Source organism: Adiantum capillus-veneris, chromosome 4 (genome assembly GCF_014529385.1).
Source record: "Adiantum capillus-veneris isolate H3 chromosome 4, ASM1452938v2, whole genome shotgun sequence".
Lineage (NCBI taxonomy): Eukaryota > Viridiplantae > Streptophyta > Polypodiopsida > Polypodiales > Pteridaceae > Adiantum > Adiantum capillus-veneris.
In genome coordinates this window covers 61268315-61289942 of record NC_140934.1, presented here as the reverse complement: position 1 = coordinate 61289942, position 21628 = coordinate 61268315, and the positions used below count along the sequence as shown (strand labels likewise).

At 45.6% G+C, this 21628-nt stretch overlaps 2 protein-coding genes and 1 pseudogene across 2 annotated transcripts in view; 2 read left to right on the top strand and 1 right to left on the bottom strand.

The window, feature by feature from the left end:
- LOC147459275 (uncharacterized) overlaps positions 1–21628 on the bottom strand; it is a 49102-nt gene that overhangs the window by 1482 nt on the left and 25992 nt on the right. The window lies entirely within an intron of this gene.
- On the top strand, positions 4031–5943 carry LOC147459277 (uncharacterized; annotated as a pseudogene).
- Positions 5858–6502, top strand: LOC147459276 (uncharacterized). Its single transcript, XM_086509805.1, has one exon. It carries the CDS (start codon positions 5945–5947, stop codon positions 6350–6352), a length of 408 nt encoding a protein of 135 aa, XP_086365931.1. The 5' UTR covers positions 5858–5944; the 3' UTR covers positions 6353–6502.

The window sequence follows — 21628 nt, the reverse complement described above, 5'->3', positions numbered from 1 at the left end:
ACACTACTTTGTGTCTTGGGATAGCACATTGTTTACGCGTTTACTAGACGATCATGCAATTTTTCACTTGACGCCACGTCGTGATTTGTTTTTCTCTTTCTCTAGTGGGAGACTTGGTTGTGCGCAGTTTGTTAATGGTTCAACATATAACATAGACGGTGCTGGAGATGTATGCATGTCTTTACCTAGCGGTGCGTTGCTTACGCTACGAGATGTACGTTATGTACCAGGACTTAGTCAGAGTCTCATTTCAGTGCGTCAGTTGCATAGTAGTGGACATTGTGTAGTGCTTGGAGAGCGGTCATTTCAGATGCATAGGGAATCACTGGTGATAGCCAGAGGTGCTAGGAGTGGTCTGGTATACGCTTTGCATATTTTTGACACACAAGGCGGTGTGATCTCTGTGTATTTGCAGCCATGTTTGGAGCGAGAGACGAGGCGTGTCTCTTTTGCCGATGTGCTGCATGGAGAGCAGGTTGTGCATTTCGCTCGTGGTGACGTTCACGCAGACCGTGGTATCTCTAGGGATACACAGCTTTGTCAGTCATCAGTTGAGGTGACATCAGTTGAGCCAGAGATCGATGCATTGTTCTATGATGCGTCTGATATGTTTGAGGGCGACAATGTCCTTCAAACAACTGTGTGTGATTGTAGTGGGATTGATTTCTCGGTTTTGCAATCATTCTCAGCAGATATACCTTTGCCAGACAATGTTGACATGGTGATGCATAGTCAGGTGGTTCCTGATGAGGATACACATGTTTCGTCAGCTTTCGGGTCTCTCGTGTCTGACCTTTTGGTCTCGAGACCTGATCTTGCTTATGCAGTTGGTGCATTTATAGTGGGAGTTGTCAGTCGTGCAATGACTGACACTTGCATTGTGCATTGTGGAGCCATGCAGGTCATCACTTGATACTTGCATCAGGAGTGTCATCGTAGCTCTAGCCCTAGTGGCATGCATGTTGAGAGCGGTTACAAAGTGAGCCATTGGGCATAGATTGAGAGCCGTCTTCTCTCACCTCTTGTATATACTAGTTGTAGTCTAGTCTTCTCGCCACTTATCCGCACACAACCTTTAGGTAAAGGCGGTATGCCTCACCGTGTTTTGCCCGTGTCCGTCGGCCAGTGTCCAATCCCCCACATTTATCTCCTTATTCTTTATACATACAAAGCATAGGAAGCTCTCACTCATTCTCACATTGTGCTCATATAGTGAGATTTGGAAGCTCCACCCCCCTCTCTCTCTCTCTCTCTCTCTCTCTCTCTCTCTCTCTCTCTCTCTCTCTCTCTCTCTGTGTGCGCAGACGCACACGCACACGCACAAGCACACGCACCGCATTCGCGCACTCACAACATTTGTCATTGTCTGGTATACTATGAGATACGAGGGCGCTTTCAATGTCTATTCAGAAAGGACTTTGGATTGTTGGCTAGAGTCATGAGATATTAGGATCAGAGATACCTCAGGTTGTTTTTGCTAGAGCTGCACAGACACAAGGAAAGTCTCTTGAGGAGACCACATAGCCAATGTCTGCTATGTGTAGGCAAAGGGGAGTGTTCCCATACAATTGCATCAGTACCCAATCTAGGTATTTATCTAGATGTGAATCACCTCTTATTAGTGAGTCATCAACTTATTAATAAGTGACATTTTGCATCATTTTTATAATCGTGGAATTTTTAAGTTGGATTGCCCGACCCAGCTTTTAACCCATATATAAGTGACCCTAGGGGTCACTTCTCAACCATAAGTCAGTACTTCAATACCAACACCAGTACCCACAGTACCTCAGCACCTCTAGCATTTTTGCTAGCAGTTCCGCGTTTTTCCACCAGCACATTCAGCCCTTCAGCGTTTTCAGCCCTCAATAGCAAATTGCTCGCCGTCAGTATTCAGCCCATCGTACCAAATCAGCCAGCATTTCAGAATTCGGCCCATCATAGCAGATCAGCGAGCGTTTTCAGATTCAGCCCTCAAACCAGCCATCATTTTTCAATTTTCAGCCCATCGCCGCCATCGGCGATAGCAGATCAACCAGCCCATAGCCTCGTGACCATTGCAGATCCTAGCCAAAATCCCTAGCGTTTTTGCATTCCAACCCTTAGCCTCGCAGATCCAAGCATCTACAGCAAGATCCTATCAGCATCTCAACATCTAGGACCATTGTATCAGCATTTGTGCAATCTAAAGCAAATACCTCTCTAGCGATAGATAGAGAGGGGGGCCCTTGGAGGGGGTTTTGGGACCCCATCTGGTGTCAGTCTTCTCTCTCTCTCTCTCTCTCTCTCTCTCTCTCTCTCTCTCTCTCTCTCTCTCTCTCTCTCTCAACCTTCACTCACAATGTCATTCTCCTCTCTCTCTAGTCTATTGCACAACTCTCTTGAAGTAAAAGGAATTCTCTCATTCAGTAAAAGGAACCATGAGTACGCATTGAGCACACATCCTGAGCACACACCATCAATCACTACCGCTGCAAATAGCTCTCTCTCTCTCTCTCTCTCTCTCTCTCTCTCTCTCTCTCTCTCTCTCTCTCTCTCTCTCTCTCTCTCTCTCTCTCTCTCTCTAACTTTATTTGTTGGTCTCCTTCCCTTGATTTTTATTTAATTTTGGGACCCTCTTTTTGAAATCACAAATGCTCGGACATTGCACGGCCAATGTGAAACGACCATTGGCCATTGGTCAAGAGTTTCACCTACAAGAATCAAGGCTAGGCAGACACAAGATGGTTGGGCCGATTGGTACTGAAATCCGACTAGTAAAGAAGTGGCTAGGCTCAATTGAAGTCATTTAGGCCCATCGGTAGGACTTTATAAGTTGGTGGGTTCTAGGAATTAAACCAAAAGGAGCAAAGTGGGCACATGACAGTAGGAGAGCACCTGTAGGCCAACACACACTCCAGAAACTCTCACCCCAAGAGGGGGCTACCAAAATTGAGGAGGAGGCTGATTTTTACTCATTGTGCTCTACAGAGTGTGTGTGTGTGTGTGTGTGTGTGAGAGAGAGTAGTGGATGCAGGTGATCGCAACTTTAATGAAAAAGTTTGTCTTCTCCCTTGTCTCATGTAGCGCGATGACTTGCTCTTGTGTCTCTCTCTCTCCCCTTTGCACATATGGTAACGCCCCATTAGTTGGGCTTCTTAGATGACCATGTAACAGTGCTATGGGTTTTATGCGCGTCAAACTGGTTCAAAACAAGCCCCCAATGAAACTTTAACCTACAATATCTTGGCAACCAAAACTCCAATTGCTAATCTGAAAAGACCGCTGCGCTCCATAAAATGATTACTTCAGTCCCATGCATTCATATCAACTTTGACCCTTCATCAACAGTTGCCCAATCCGGCTCAAATCTGCAAACTGTCACACAAGGTAGTACCGTACGTACGTACGGATGCAATCCGTACGGTACGTCCATACAGTACGGATCCGTACCGTACGGATTGCATCCGTACGGTGCAGTATTTTTTATTAAAAAAATTGGCCAGCGCGTGTGGCGTCCGTTGCAGCGATAGGGTAGCGTTTTATTTTTTCAGTAAAGCTCTTTACAGAGAGTGTGCGCTTCTGTAAAAGTTGCAGAGCAAGTGCAGAGCAGGTCTGTGAGCGCCTTTCTTGCAAAGAAAACACCATGCCTCGCGAAGCCAACCCCCTCTGGAACATTCACACTAATGTCATTGAGATTGTGAAGACTCCAGGGCAATCCGGATCAGGTACACGACGTTGGCAATGCAAGTATTGTGGGATGCAGAAGACCAGTACGGTCACTCGTGTCGTCAGACACTTGACGGCAATAGGATGTACAGCCAATTGTGGAGCATGCAAGAAGGTGCCGCCTGCTGTAAAAGATCAACTGATTGCAGAAAAATTTCTAGCAATGGCAGGAGTAAACAAAGGTAGGGGAAAACAATCTACACAAGATGCTCTTCATGATGCCCTTCTCGGAGACCTTTGAGAGACGGACACTCAAGATCAAACGGTGGGAAGTAGTGAACCTAGTGCACAGGCTCAGTCTAACAAGAAGAGGGCTCGTGTCATGCAAGATGTTGAGGATTTGTTTTCTGAGGATGTTAATGATACGGAGGATGTCACAGGGCCTAGGCAGACCACCTTGCCCTCGCGTGTGCATACTCAATCTTGGATCAAGGAGCGACAAAAGGTGGCGGAGATGGAGATTGCTCGCACTCTTATTGAGTGCAACATCTCCTTCAATGTATTGAGGACTGACCAATGGAAAAGGATGGTGAAGGCTATTGCTCAGGCTGGTCCCACAGATACATGGACTGGCTTAGAGTACAAGAAAATGCGCACGACAATGCTTGATGAGCAAAAGGCTTTGATTGACAGGCTTTGGTTCCAGTGAAGGCAGGATGGAAACAATTTGGATGCACAATCATTTCAGATGGTTGGAGTGACATACGTCGACGACACATCATCAACATTCTTGTGTCATCTTGCCTTGGCACATATTTTTTGCGAGCCGTGGATGCAGGGAAGGCAGGGGAACATATCACAGGTCAGTTCATTTACACGCACATTCGGCAGGCCATTAGAGACGTTGGCGCAGAGAATGTGGTACAGGTTGTCACTGATAATGCATCAAATTGCAAAGCAATGGGTGACTTGATTTCAGCAGAGTTTCCATCCATAGTTTGGACCCCCTGTGCTGTACATTGCCTTGATTTACTCATGGAGGGGATAGGGAAACTCCCTTGGGTGCTGCCTATTGTGTCTGATGCAACAAAGATCACCACTTTCTTCCACAAGAAGCACCAAGCACTTGCCATCTTTAGGAGCCACAGTCAGTTGGATATGGTACGGCCTTCAAAAACCAGGTTTTCCTATATGTATTTGGTGCTCCATAGGCTCTTCAAGCTAAGGGATTCCCTGATGCAAACAGTGGTGGATCCCAAATGGAGAGACATGCACAATTCCCAGCAAGAGAACACTAAGTACATCCAGAGGCGTGTTCTTGATGAGAGCTTTTGGACAGAGGTGCAGTCTCTCACAGTGGCTTTGCAGCCTGTTCACGTGTTGCTACGTGTCACGGATATGGAGGGGTCCACACTAGGGCTGGTTTACCATCTATTCTTGCAGATGAAGAGCCACATTAGAAAGTGTCCTTCTTTGTCTCAGCAGCGGTATGTTTCCTTGATTGCATCATTGACAATTGTTGGCAATTGTTTTTTTTTAGATAGCTCGGACCTGCTACACTGAGATGCTTCTTTTTTGATGGATGTGTGCAGACGAGATGACATACTGGCTATTGTGGAGAGTCGGTGGACGTTCATGAGCCGTCCTATACATGGAATGGCTGCATGTCTCCATCCTCTCTACAAAAATCCAGAACTATTCCATGATAGAGATTTGCTTGCACTACGCGATTCATACATCTCGTTGAGGTATGACGAGGACACACAACTGGAGATTGATGCTGAGATGACGAGCTTCATCAACAGCTTAGGTCCTTCCTTTGTGCGGCCTGTGGCACTGAGACAGGAGGCCACCAAGTTTCCTTTGACTTGGTGGCAGAGCTATGGGAGACAGGGTCTTCCCAAGCTTACGGATCTTGCATTACGCCTACTTTCGCAGGTAAATACGAAACCTAAACCATTGCCACTTTTGCAGGTAAATACTAAACCCTAAATCATTGTAATTTCCCAATTGAAGGATTGCTCTGCGGGTGCTTGTGAGCGCAACTGGAGTGCCTACTCATTGATCCACACCAAAATACGCAATAGGCTAAGCACTGCGCAACTAGAGAGGTTGGTTTACTGTAGAGCCAACATGAAGCTTGTGCGAGCCTACCATGCTTTGGGGACACCAAAGCAGGTAATAGTAAATATGTGGTTTTGTTAACTCGTCGATTTTACTTATGATGATATGATCGAACTCTTTGTAACGTACGTTCGGTTTTTTCTATGAGCAGGTAGATCCCACGCAGGTTAAGATGGTGCCTGATTCCACTATAGAGAACATTGAGCAGCAGACGAGAGATGAGCAGGAGGAGATTCTTCGACTACTTCATAGAGAGTTGGAGAGTGTGGATCGACGAGTGACCAGATCGCGAGCACGGGCATGCAACATTCCACTCCAAGAGCGAGCTCCAGATCCAGATATTGCACGACGTGAGAGCATTCGCAAAGGAAAGCTTCCTGTCCGCAAAGCACAAGTACGTGCAAATGAGGCGGTTCGTCTCATTCACGCCACAGAGGAGGAGGATCTTGAGGATGTTGCAGAGCAGCCACAGGTGTCTATGGTTGTGGAGCCAGAGTACGACGACGAGGGCAATGTCTTGTCACATGGAGACATTCTCTCCTCTGCAGAGAGCTCATCTTCATCCGATGATGAGTTCTAAGCTAGTTGTCTTGGGAGAGAGAGACTTGAGTCTCTTGACTGAGGACTCCATTGGGTTTTTTCTAGTATTATTCATGCTATGTATTAGTTTTAACTTTTGGCATTTGCACCTTGCTAGTTTATGAGCTTTTGTAGTTGGCATCAGACATTGGTCATGATTGCTATGTCATAATGTCATTCTCATTGGTCATGATTGATATGCCATTTTCATGCCGGGATGATTGTAGTGTTGAGTTTTGTATTTGCAATATTTTAATCATCATTAGTCAATCTTTGGATCTTCACCCTTGTATGATCATTGATGTACATTGTCTCTTACCTTACAATGCTATGTTGCTTTTGAGATTATGGTATCGAGTCTGTCATACTATTATTGAAATCGGGTATTGTGTCCCATGTTCGTATATGGACCATGGTAGGTCACTTGATTGATGTTTAAATTTTAATGCAGGTAGGCCTTTTCATTTAGCCATATAGATTGATAGTTTATATATTTGTAGGCTTCTTTTGTGAAATTTCAAATGTTTTTCTTAATTTTTAAGGGTTTTTTACCAATAGTGCGTATTTTTACGTACCTTAAACCTCAATCCATACAAGACTGCGTACCTTACGTACCGAATACGTACAGTATTTTACGTTTGGTTCCACCTTGCTGTCACAGCTTCAAATTGGAATAACTTCTTCATCGTAGCTCCAATCGACGAGCCGTAAAGATAGGCCGGTAGAGCACTTCAAGCACTACAATTCTAAATCATAATCTCCCATCTGTGTTCACCTCAAGCATACTCTTTTTTAGCATCATTAAGGCATTTGTTGGCCCTTTAAAGCCGCATCTGGCATACATTAATCATATAAATAGCTTGTTACCAAGCCCTGAACACTGATCAAGGATCAGGTAAGCTTCAAGTAAGCTCGATGTGCATCTTCCTGGAATCTTTCTTAGCATGGGAGCGGAGCTATACGACATCCAGCCCCTCTGAACCTGCACAGCCTCCGATCTATGCCAACTGCACTTCAATATGCATCTGCTATAGGTACCTTAAGCTCTTTGCCATCATCAGACTCACGTAACTGGTAAACATATGGAAAATAATATAAGGCTTATACCATATCATCAATGTTCTAGCTTAATCATTAGATAGCTGCGCATCAGAAATCTTTGAACCGTATCTGCTGTATCTCCAGAGCATTCAATTATGGAAAACGAGTTTAGTGAACCCCACCAGACTCAAGTACTCAAGTTAATGATGCACACGGCTTGACCATCAAGCTCGCTTTAGGGAACCCTATCAAGCTCAAGTATGCCTTACTCTATCTACACACAGAATGGCCGTCAAGTCCTTTACTTCAAGTTCTGGTAGCAGAACCAACTCAAAAGATGTGAAGATACTTCATCAATTGTCCAAAGAAGTCAACTGGAACCAAGCCATATAATCTTATTGAACGCATAACCAAAAACTCTTCTGACTTAGCATAATTCTAGAAACCAAAACCTTGTACCATGCAACCTGCTACGACAGATAATTGGTACTCTTCAAATCTGCAACTTGCACTTTAGTAGCCTCCCTCCCTCCCCCAGATCAAACAGAAAACCAATCATTTTTCCCACTGTGCATTCCTTTAAAAACATTTGCACCATCCTCCAAGATCATAGGGAAAACACAAGAATTTCCAATCAGTAGAGCATAAACATGAATTAACCCACAAATCTTCTTGAAAACTGTCTAGATCATATGCCATATAAGTCAATTGCCCCGGACAAATGGAGCTTAAAGACTTTAGGGTTAGCTTCATTGAAGACCTCCAATAGTTAGTGTAAAAGTCCTTTAACCTTAGGTAAGCTAGGGTTGTGCTTGAGGTGGGAACCCGGCCCAAGACTAAGGTGCTTGAGGTGCTTGTCGTGCTTCATAACTAAGGTGCTTGAGGTGCTTGTCCTGCTTGCTGACTAAGATGCTTGAGGTGCTTGTCGTGCGTGCCGACTAGGGAGCTTGAGGTGCTTTGTCATGCTTGCTGACTAAGGTGCTTGAGGGTAAGGAGGTGTGCAAGAGTCAACATCAATCCCTACAAGGAGGGGGCGAGCCCTACAAGAGGGGGGATGAGAGAGCGCGCACACACACTCACATAAGGCATGCCTAGCACAAAGAAAGCAAAAGGGACACTTGTCAAGTTCCTCCTCATGGTGTGCTTAAAGGCTATTGGTTGGCCTCCCAAGGGGTCCAATGATAAATTAGTTAATTTAATTAATTGTTTTAGCATTTATCAAGTCCTCTCTCTCAAAGGGGAAAGGGGGACACTTGTCCCAAGACTAGTATGCCTGCTTGGTATGACTCTTGCTTGTGATTGGCTAGGCCTGAGGGGTCCAATGAGCTTCAAGCATGAGCTACAAGGGGGGGGGTCAACCAAAGCAAGTAGGGGGCATGCTTGAGGGGTATACTCTCCCACACACTCACACACACTCTCTCATGGTGTGAAGTGCAAAGTGCAAGAACTCCCTCTCCTTCTCCAAGAAAGTAGAGAGGTTGAGAGCCTACACCAACACTCTTGGCTATAGAATGCAAATCCAACCAAGAGCCATGCTTCAATGCTTAAAGCTTGCCATCTTCTCCATCTTCATTACTATGCTATTATGTATACTAGCAAGAAGAGTGATGATAAGTGAGGAACTAACTCTTTCTCCTATGAAATGTTTCTTCTTCCTCTTCCCTACCCTCATTCCTTGCTAGCTCTCTCCACCTTTAAAGGTGTTTGAGGTCTTAGGACTGAGGCTTGAGATAGTTAATGCTTTCCACAAAGTTTATGTTATGCTCGTGATGCATGAAGCTTTCCATCTTCATTGCATCACCTAGGTCACAAGGAACACAAAGATTGTATCGTAACAAGTCTCTCTTGATGGGAGAAACTATAATACGAATACCTATTGAAGGGGGGACCGGCTCCACATAAATCCGGTCCTCTGTTGTCATGTTTTCTAAGCTCTCTCTCTTGCAAAAGTATTGTTCATGCCAAGTTAACTAAATGCTATGTTTATGTTGCTACCATCAATTATGTCCACCCGCTATGCTCACAAAGTAATTTCACAAAAGTACTCTCTCTAATTTCCGCTATTCTCAAGTTAATAGGCCAATTCCATTACATTGATTTTGCTCATTGCCTCAATCTTCATGCTTCAATTATTGTCAAACGTTTTGCAGCTTCTTGCTCTATTTCTTTACACTGCCTTAATTGCCGCTCACAAGCTTTGACATCTCCTTTAATCGACTTGCTTTGATTGCCTTCAAGCTCTGTATACCCTTGGTGATTTCTCTTTTCGAGCTCGAGAGAGTGAGCTTACTTGCTCCTTATAGGATGAGAGAAAGCCGGATTCCTTTTGCTTAAGATTTCCGAGAAAGAGAGACCTGCTTATTTCCTCCTTGAGGTCAAGAGTGAGAGATTGAGTCTTTTCCCGCTTGAGGTCAAGAACGAGAGAGAGAGAGAGAGAGAGAGAGAGAGAGAGAGAGAGAGAGAGAGTGTCTTCACCTTCTTGTTCACCCTCCTCGCGTTCCTTTCTCTCCTTGCTTCTTTCTTTGCTTAGATCCGAGAGCGAGAGAGAGAGAGTCGCTTCCCTCCTAATCTTGTCAGTTTCTGGGTGGACATGCCACTTCACCGTTTTGCGACAGGGCATAACAAGTTTTGGCCAAGGATGACTACAAGGGTCAACCCTTCACGCCTTGAAGGAGTCAACAAGCCTCGAACTCAACCTCAAGCTCTGCACACAACCACTTCAACAAATCCAAAATCTTTCACCTTGTCATGTGCACATGACTAAGGGTGCCACGAGAACATGCTACTACTACTACTTCGAAGTCAAAGGATTATCTACAAAGTCCAAGGGATTAGTTCTGGCATTCTTGTGCAAGACCTGCATGTCCGAACAAGTCCCATCGTATAGTTTTTCCCAGGTTTGGATCCCTCTAGCATAAACGGTTTGTATACGTCTTGATGGATGTTATTACACTTCGTGTGGAATTACGAGCATGTAGATTTAGGTTAAAAGAATACATCGTGTTGATTCCCAATTGAATTCCTAGGTTGGGAGATGTACAGCAATTTTACCCAAAAACTCCTTGTTCGACTGATTTATTATATTTTATACATCGTCATCACAGTCATTGCCCGACGCAACCTTTATAAATTATGTAAGATACACTTGGGGTATAAAGAGAGCACATAGGCTCCTCTCCATCAGTTTTTTGGCGTCATTTCGAAGAAGGATCCGTCTCTAGTGTTTTCAAGCCTCATCGCCACCAGATCCATTTGTCCTTTGTTGGCAAAATTGTGCCCTCTTCCTCCTCGGCATTTTCTCTACCTATCGCCCTCTCTTCCACAGGGTCTCGCAGCCCATCGTCTGTCACAAACTGATGACGTGGCATGACCACCCAGACCGTGCTGATGTTGATGTGGCAACATGATGTACGGACAGATGATGACCTGGTAGACTGTACGGTAAAACTCGGATTTTGCGTTGACAGGTGTCACATGGCAACATACGAACTTCCGCTTAATGCGCTGACAGACTAACGTGACAGCAGTACGGATTTCCGTGATTTGCGCTGCTTGCTTTTTGGACAGATGACCAGTTGCTTTTGGAACTATTTGCTTTTGAGTTCAAGGTAGTTAGGTACGTTGTGTTCGGTACAAATTCGGTACATAAGGTACGTAGTACAGAATGGATTGAGTTTTTAGGTACGTAAAAATTCGTCCTTTTTCCCACAAAGCCTAAGAGTGAGAGTACTTCATACATTTACTTATGTATTCACCAAGACTTCAAATAAAGACTAGCAAATCAACATTACACCGTTTCAAATACCAACAATGGAGTCCACGACTCTAACTGAACAATGAAAAGGCAAAGCTGAGATTAGCTAACCATTGATCAATGTCTACAAACAAATAGTATCAGATGTCTGCAATCATGGTCACATAAAGACTGAAGTCTGGAGTCCCGACTCTAATAACTAGTAAGCACTAAAAACCGCACACTCGGCTGAAACAGGGCTGAAATAGAACTGAAGATGATGATGAGGACTGAAATCAGCTGAAATAGGATTGGGGGACCCATCAGGAGAGAGAGAGAGGGGGAGAAAAGAAAACGTGTACGGAACCTATCCGCAGTACTGAACCATATGGTACGGATCTACGGTACGGATAGAATCCGTATGTACGTACATGCAACCTTGTTTGAGTTTAAAAGCTTTTGGGGCTCTGCTTTTGGGGCATCCCTTGTAAATTTATAAGATCCCTTGGGGCCTCACTCTACAGAGCATCTAGACGCAAAGTCTGAGAGCAAAGGTCCCTCGAGAGTTGTACTTAGAGATGATTAATGATAAAGAAATACCAAAAGGGGCGCCAATTTTTGAGGCCAATACCTCTGGGCACTGAACAGATAAAGGCCATCACACGCCGTAAACGGTGGGCCTTCGAGGAGGCGCAGGAGCTTGAGCTATATCACCTTCTCATGAGTAAAAATTACGCCACAACGCATGGAGGATTCTGAGAGAGCCACGCCCCACAACCCCCCACGAGGACCCCTATATCTGGCATGACTATGCCGAGCACTTATACTAGAGACCTGGATAGCCATTGATCCCAAAGCCATCTGATCCTCGAATTATCACCTCGACTTTCTTCACATCAAGTATGGTGAAGAGGGCCATTCGACGCCCTTCAGCATGGCCGCTTAGCATATCACACGGGACTACAGAGTGAGCATCTGATATAAGCAGCAGACACTCTCTCCCCCTTGATAGCATGTCTCTTCAACCGCGCTTTGGTTGAGGGACTACCAGAGGAGTGGAATATGCACACTATTGTGCCTATCCACAAATCTGGCGACACCCCGGATTCAGGGAGCTAAAGGACTATCATGATTGGTCACACATTGGCCAAATTGTATCGGGTAATTCTTGAGGCAAAGCTTAGTACACATGCAGAGGCATTAGGGATACGTGCACAAGGACAGGCAGGCTTTCGACGCACTTTCTCAACTATCGACACACCTTTGTGCTTCGCTGCCTGATCAATGGAGCGAAAGCACGAAAGAGGAGACTCTACGATTGCTTTGTGGATTTCCGCAAGGCCTTTGACACTATCCCTCGAGAGAGACTCTTTCAACGCCTTCAGGAGCTACAGATACCATCTGAGATGATATGGGCCATTCATTCTTTGTATGCACAGGTCACAGGTAGAGTGTGATGCCCGGGTGGACTATCGAATCCCATTGCTAGCACCATTGGTGTGAAGCAAGGATGCTCCGACTCTATTTGGTCTCTACATCAATGAGATATCATATTACATTCTACGAGCAAGGGGAGCGGGATCAGACTTGGCAGGTATACCAGTCCATATTATGCTCTATGCTGATGATATCATTCTACTTTCTGAGACACGGGAGGAACTACAGAGCCACCTACGAGCCTTGGATGATTTATGCACACATCGAGGGCTCACAGTGAACCTTGGCAAGACCAAGGTCATGATCTTCCAAACCTCGAGGACAATTCGGAGCAGAGCAATACTCATAGCAGGCAGCAGGTGGCCAGGATGTGCAGCACTGGCCACCCTAGAGCGCATGTGCCATCAGGCCCACTTCCAGGAGCCCCGCACCAAGGGTTGGCTTTTTGACACTCTAGTAACACTTGCCATGATGTATGCCGCTACAATATGGGCATCAGGGCTATCAGCATCTCTATGGACACAGATAGAGCGCCCACAGATCATCATGATCTCTCGTTTGCTCCACAGCAAACCCTCAATACTACATGACATCATCAGAGCAGAGCTAGCTGCACTACCGATGCTAGTAGAGGCCCTTTTATAGACAGTTTGCTTCATCCAATGCATGGGAGAGCTCCCACCAGACAAACTCACCCGCAGAGCTTTTGGGGCATCGATACAGCTGCATCAGGAGGGGAATACGAGCGCATGGTACTCACAGGTCAAAGAGTGGTTTACATCCCATCGCTTGGACATCACGGATCTGCCTCCTTTTCAGGATGATCTTGATTCCCCTCATATACGCCTCTCACACACCGAGAGTAATCGAGTTCTCAGACAGATCTCTGGCAGCTATACATCAGCCACCATCAGGCCCACTTCCAGGAGCCCCACACCAAGGGTTGGCTATTTGACACTCTAGTCACACCTGCCATGATGTATGCTGCTGCAATATGGGCACCAGGGCTATCAGCATCTCTATGGACACAGATAGAGCGCCCACAGATCATCATGATCTCTCGTTTGCTCCACAGCAAACCCTCAGTACCACATGACATCATCAGAGCACAACTAGCTGCACTACCGATGCTAGTAGAGGCCCTTTCACAGACAGTTTGCTTCATCCAACGCATGCGAGAGCTCCCACCAGACAAACTCACCCGCAGAGCTTTTGAGGCATCGATACAGTTGCATTAGGAGGGGGATATGAGGGCATGGTAGTCACAGGTTAAGAGTGGTTTACATCCCATCACTTGGACATCACGGATCTGCCTCCTTTTCAATATGATCTTGATTCTCCTTATATACGCCTCTCACACACCAAGAGGAATCGAGTTCTCAGACAGGATCTCTAGCAGCTATACATCAAGGAGACATGGATCACACCCAGAGAGCCTCTTCCCACAAAGAGGTAGTACTACAGAGACCACTTCCTGACCATTCTAGCAGATGGGTTCATCCAGAGACCGAGATACATGGATATCTACATGCCACATGGAGAACGGGTCGCCATTTGACAGCTCAGAGTATTATCACACCAACTAGAGATTGAGGCAGAGAGAGTTGCACATGTCCCCAGAGTAGAGAGGATATGCAGACTTTACACAAAATACTAAGAGCGAGGAGCATTATGTATGCAGATGTAGAGCATATGAGGAGATCAGAGGCAAGTATCCGACCTTATTTGCAAATCAGCCCACTCTACATCAGATTTTTGAGTCCAGAGACCAACGATAGTTCGGTCACTTCCTCCTAGAGACACAGCAACATCGGGACTCCCTCCTCCAAGCAGCATCAGCTATGAGAGACGAGCGCCAGACACAGTTCACAAGCTTTTTTCAGAGGACCATAGCAGCACCACCACCTCCGACCATCTGGAGAGGAGTGACTCTACAGCAAGTTGAGGAGGTCCGAGCTCGCATACGCCCACGTACTCATGGGCGTAGGGCACCTCGTCTACACCAGAGAGAGATCCAGGAGATCCAAGAGCATTACTATAGATCTCTGGAGGAGAGACGCACCACAGCTTTTGCAAATCCAGCCGCCATCCTGCGCAGACTGTTCACACCCTACCCGCCTATGCATTATGTATGACACCCTCATTATGGGACTGGATGGAGCTAGAGATAGGATAGCATTTTTTCTCATGATTGTACTTACCCCAGCATATAGAATTGCATCCTTTCCCCAGTTTTGGAGCTCCACCCCCACACTTATATCACTTCCCTCCTCCCCCAATCATTACACATAATAGTTACTTTACTTTTGTACCTTTTATCCTTTATGGATACACAAAGGACACCCACCTCATGTACTTTGATTTGTCTCATAGGCCGATTTTGGCCTTTTTATAGACGTTAAAAAATGTTTCTTTCTTTCTTTTCTCTCTCTCTCTCTCTCTCTCTCTCTCTCTCTCTCTCTCTCTCTCTCTCTCTCTCTCTCTCTCTCTCTCTCTCTCTCTCTCTCTCTCTCTCTCTCTCTCTCTCTCTCTCTCTCTCTCTATCGAGAAGGAGAAGGGAGATGACCAACCTTCGGTGCTGAAGGAGCTCGAGGACATGAAGGATCAGATGAAAGCTCTACGGGAAGGAGATGAACAGAAATCGAAAACGGGATCTTCATGGGCGGAACGTCTTTGTAAGACACAAGAAAAGGTTGATGAAGCAGAGAAATGGATTGAGGATGCGAAGAAAGGGAAGGCCCAAATGCCTGAGACCACACCTACCTCCACCATTATTAATATGACCATTGAGGAAGAGCAGAAAAGGAACAATCGGGCTTTGCATGTGCGGGTCACAGGAGTCAAAGACAAAGAGAATGTAGATGAAGAAGTGAGGGAACTGCTACAACGCATGGGCATCACAGAGCCTACTCACACAAGTGCATGGAGAGTGGGCAAGAAAGGAATCGAGGAGAAGGGAAACATAAAGGATAGGGCACTTATTCTCCGCTTCCCGAATATAGAAATAAGGAAAGAATTTCTAAAGAAGAGGCCAACTCTTAAGAAAACCGGTATTTTGCTTGGAGGTGACCTTACATTGGCACAAGTGGCACACATGCAAAAGTTGATGCCAGAGATCAGGGCAGCAAGAGAAAAGGAAAAAATCACCTTTTATAGAGGGAAAGTAGTGGTTCTGGAAAAGCGCTCATCATGAAGATGCGAGACCTATGGGGCGACGCTCCGGATAGCGGCGTGGAATTGTAATGGATCATATAGGCTAGATGTAGGTGCCTTTGAAGACAGCTTTAGGGACAGAGACAGTTTTCTACTCAGAGACACACCAGATACCGGGACAGCTTATGCCACATGTGAAGGGGTATTTATGGGAAACAGCTGGTCGACCAGACAAGAGATCTCTACAAGGTAGCCGGGGTTCAGGAGGAGTAGCAGTCTTATTTAAAGAGGAGCTGAAACCACTACTACAGATTATCAAGAAAGATGAACAAGCAAGGTATATGTGGGTGAGAATGAGAGCCGAGACAGGTAGATTTCTATATATCGCTATATGCTACTTCCCTCCAAGTACATCAATCTACTCCTCACCTAAAGGACAATCCCCTTTCTCCATATTGAATAATGACATATGGGAGTTCTCTAGAGATGGAGACATCGTTCTCTTAGGAGACTTTAATGCCAGAACGGCCAACTCTCAAGCAGTATTCTATGATACTTCTGAGGAAATGCTCAGAGAAGTGGATTTATCACAGGAGGGGCTTACTAGAAACTCACAGGATAAAGAACACACTGAATATGGGAGACATCTCATGGAGATGGCAACTACACATGGTTTGGCCATACTTAATGGTCTAGAGAATTTCCCTTTATCTGGGGGATTCACATGCTTCCCGCACAGGCATGGGGCCAGTACAGTGGATTATGTCATGACTTCACCAAGCTTTATTTCTAGTATCGAGGACTTTAAGGTGGGACCCAGACCGGTTGGGATTGCAATGGATCATGCTCTCTTGACCTTATCAATCTCCTTCCAATACAATGCCTCTCAAGTACAAAGGAAGAAGACACACACAAGATATACTTTCACGCCAGAGACTGATTCAGTCTATGTGGAAAAGATCTATAATAGGATGTGGGCAGCCGAGCCAGTATATACTGTAGAGGAGATTACTTCTCAGCTAACAGAGATACTACATAGAGCAGCACAAGAGGCATACCCACATACTCAGCCTGATCAAAAGAGAGGATCTGGGAACATGCCTCAAAACAGTTGGTACGACGAGGAATGCAGAAATAAAATGAAATGAAATGATATATTAACGTCTTCAAAAGGCCAAAATGACCTATGAGACCATCAGATACAAAGTGGTGAATCTAATACAATGTTTGAAGTACAAGTACAAAAAGTACTGAGAGTAAAAATGAAAACTGAAAATGAAGTGTGAAATGTGAAATCTGAAAATGTAGAATAGGCCCTCAATGACAATCTGGGTCTCGTGCTAGAATGCCTCTGATCCTCTGCTGGAGTCTCCGTCGATGTAGTGTGCTCCTTTGTCTCGGTCGTGGTCGTCTCGATCTCCCAAGCTCAGTCGCCCTGTCAATGAGGGTGCCTCTCATATGAATGCGGGTACAGCCCTGTGCTGGTGGTTGGTCTCTTGGCTCCCTCGATCCAAAGAAGTCTGTGATCTGTCTCTGCGACTGTCGTACTCCATGTCTCCTCAACAAACTATCTCTATGTCGGTGTAGCTCAAGTAGATATAGGCCAAGGCATCTCTGATCCTGATACCTCATGACTCTATCTAGGGGTCCAAAACTCTCCCTGAATAAGCAATGGAAGCGCCCTCGTATCTCATAATACACAGTGCAGTGGCATATGTAGTGTAGCTCTGTCTCTGGCTCTCTACCGCATAGTTGACATATCCTAGACTCCAGCGGTATCCCTCTGAATCTGCCCGTCTCACTCTCCAGCTGGTGTGAGGATGTGCGAATCTGACCAATAGCACATCGCAGATCATGAGACAAATGAGTTTCCATGTAGCTTGGACGAGTCACAAACCCATCTCCCTAAAGTTGGAGAAGGTGCTCTTTGTAGAAAGCCATCTTGGTGCCCAACTCTTGCATCGGCTCTACCCATGTCCTTCTGGTGTCCAAGTGTATAAGATCCTGCCGAATGATTCTAGTGATCTCCGTCCGTGTGACTGGTAGGGAGGGTGCATCCAGGGAATACTGAAAGGGGGGCAATCTATTCATGCTGAGACCATGCCTCTGAAACCATGAGGTCATCTGCGCATACCAACATGATGCATCTCCTTGCATCGCTAACTATCTAGAGGACTCAAGAGCCAATCTGGTATATCTGCCTCTATGTGTATCCCATAGACTGTGCATAAAGGACACTGATCTGGTAAGAGCCTCAATCTCTATAGGAGGGGCGGCTACCTCCGCTCGAATAATCGCATGTGGTACGGAGGCCTTGGCTCTAATCATCCGGGATATCATAAATACCAAGGGTCTCTCCATGTTCCTCCAACTGTCATGATTCATAGATGGTCCCCACACTTGGACCCCATAAAGCATAGCTGAAGCAACCAAAGTATCAAAGAGCCATAACTTTGTTCGTGGTTCTTGAAACTGAACCTGCGAACACATCCTCTCTAGCCCTCCCAATGCCGCATAGGCTCTGGACAGTCTAGTCTCTGCTGCTCTCCTCAGAGTAAACCTCGGTCCCGTGAATACCACCCCCAGATATGTATATTCATCTGTGTACTCCACAGTGTCTTGACCATATACGAATGTAGGTGCCGATCTCTTGACCCACTGTGGTGTGGTGTTAAACACCATAACCTTGGTTTTACCAAGGTTCACAGACAATCCACTATCCTCTGCAAAGTTGTGCAATGCATCCAAATGTCTTTGCATGCCCTCTGGCGACTCTGATATCAACACAATATCATCAGCATATAATAATAAAGGGATCCATGTCCCTGCTAGCTGAGCGCCTCTGTCACCCTCTCTGTAAATGTAGTCAGAGACCTCATCTACATACATACCAAAAAGTGTAGGGGACAAAGGACACCCCTGTTTCACTCCAATAGTGGAATGAACAATGTCAGAAAACCCCTCAGGAGTGCGTACCTGGCCAGTCACTGAGCCGTATAAAGCCATGATCCCCCATATGATCTCTGTGGGTACTCCCAACTTCAGAAGCCTGTGCATCAATCTGGCCCTCGGCACTGTGTCAAATGCTTTGCCGAAGTCCACAAAGCAGCAATACATCCGTCTCCCATGAGCCCGACCCTCCTCAATAATGGCTCTGAGTGTAAGAATATGGTCCAAAGTGGAGAAACCCCTCCTGAATCCAGCCTGTCCTACTACTCTTATGCCCTCATTTTCTGCCCATTTACTCAGTTGTTGTTCAAGAATGGATGCATACAACCGTGCCAATGTGTGCCCTATCATAATAGTACGGTAGTTCCCTGGCACTGTGGGGTCCCCTGCCTTGAAGAGAGGTACAATAGTAGATAATCTCTAGGACTCGGGTAGTCCCTCACACATGACACGGTTAAACAACCGTGCAAGAACCTCTGACAGTAAATCTCTAGCATGTATCAAGTGCTCTGCCACCAAACCATCATGATCATATGCTCTCCTAGTCCTCATCCTGTCAATGGCGTTTTTCACCATCTCAGTGGTAAAGAAGGTACTAGTGGCTGGACATGGCTCTAGAGGGTCTGGGCAGAGAGACGAGAACCTAGGTCTAGAAAGAGCTTACACTTGGGATCATCACATATAAGCAGTCTCGGATTGCTCTTCGGCGTATAGTACGTCGCAAGAAAAGGGCATTTTTAGCCAACCTGGAGAAGGATTTATATCAGCTCTTCTTGAGTCAAGACTCACATGAGGCCTGGTGTTTATTTCACGGTACTCATCGCCTCCAACAATTACTTCTCCTGAGATTTGGGGTCAATATGTAACATCATTATATATGGTATCTGGACAGCCTCCATTACCAGATCCGCTAGAGCCATGCCCTGCTACTAGCACTTTCTTTACTACGGAAATGGTGAAAAAAGCCATTGACAAGATGAAGACAAGAAGATCATATGATCATGAGGGTTTAGTAGCAAAACATCTGATCCATGCAAGGGATCTACTTTCAGAAGTCCTTGCTCGTCTGTTTAATCGGGTCATGTGTGAAGGATTACCTGAATCTTGGAAATTATCTACTATCGTACCTATTTTCAAGTCAAGGGATCCTATGATACCCGGGAACTACCGTACCATTATGGTGGGTCACACACTGACCCAACTGTACGCATCCATTCTGGAACAAAAATTGAGTAGATGGGCAGAGAATGAGGGCATAAGGGCAACAGGACAAGCTGGATTCAAGAGGGGTTATTCACTTTAGATCATATTCTTACGCTCAGAGCCATTATTGAGGAAGGAAGAGCAAGCGGGAAAAGGATATATTGTTGCTTTGTGGATTTTCAGAAAGCTTTTGATACAGTACCAAGGGCCAGATTGATGCGCAGAATGCAAGAGTTAGGGGTCCCAAAAGAGATTATCTAGGGGATCATGGCCTTATACGGGTCAGTAACTGGTTATGTACGTACTCCAGAAGGGGATTCCGACATTGTTCATTCCACCGTTCGAGTAAAGCAGGGATGCCCATTGTCCCCTACTTTATTTGGTATGTATATAGATGAGGTATCAGATTACATTGATAGAGAGGGTGACAGAGGTGCTCAACTTGCAGGGTCATGGATCCCTTTGTTGTTGTATGCAGATGATATTGTATTGATAGTAGAATCACCAGATGGAATACAGAGGCAGTTAGACGCATTACATAAATTCGCAGAGGACAGCGGACTGTCGGTCAATTTGGGTAAAACCACAGTTATGGTGTTTAACACCACACTGCAGTGGGTTAGGAGATCGGCACCTACATTTGCATATGGCCAGGATACAGTAGAGTACACAGATGCATACACATACCTTGGTGTGGTATTTACAGGACCGAAGTTTACTCTTAAGAAAGCAGCGGATGCTAGATTGTCCAGAGCCTCTGCGGCCTTGGGAGGGTTGGAGAGGATGTGTTCTCAAGTGCAGTTTCAGGAACCACGAACAAAACTTTGGCTCTTTGATACTGTGGTGGCTTCGGCTATGCTTTATGGGGTCCAGATTTGGGGACCATCTGGGGATCAGGATAATTGGAAGTCAATGGAGAGACCTTTGGTATCTATGATTTCCCAAATGATTAGAGCCAAGGCCTCCGTACCACACGCGATTACCCGAGCGGAACTAGCTGCCCCTCCGATAGAAATTGAAGCTCTTACCAGATCAGTGTCCTTTATACATGGTTTGTGGGATACAAATAATTGCCGATATACTAGATTGGCCCTCGAATCCTCTCAACAATTAGCAATGAAAGGAGATACATCATGCTGGTATGCACAACTATCCTCGTGGTTTCAGAGACACGGGTTCAGTATGGAAAGATTACCCCCCTTCCAATACTCTCTTGAGGCTCCATCACTAGCAATCACACGAACGGAGATTAATAAAATCATCCGCCAGGATCTTATACAGTTGGACACTAAGAGGACATGGGTAGACCCTACACAAGAATTGGGCACGAAGATGGCACTACAAAGAAAACTTCCTACAACTATCTGAAGATGGTTTTGTGATTCGCCCGAGCTACATGGATACCCACCTATCTCATGGTTTGAGATGTGCTATTGGTCAGATTCGTACATCCTCACACCAGCTGGAAATTGAATTTGGCAGATTTAGGGGAATCCCACCTAAGAGCAGAATTTGCAAGTTATGCGGAATGGAGCCGGAGATAGAATTACACTACATATGCCATTGCACCGTATACTATGAGATACGTGGGCGTTTCCGTTGCCTATTTAAAGAAGGCTTTGGACCTCTAGATAGAGTCATGAAATACCAAGATCAAAGATGCTTAGGCCTGTACCTATTGGAACTACATCGGCACAGGGATAATCTAATGAGAAGACAAAGAGCACTACAGCCTCAAAGGCAGATCACAGATTTCTTCGG

What these genes read in the sequence shown, in the direction of transcription:
- LOC147459276 (XM_086509805.1), top strand. Translation starts at nt 5,945, where the DNA reads ATGGTGCCTGATTCCACTATAGAGAACATTGAGCAGCAGACGAGAGAT.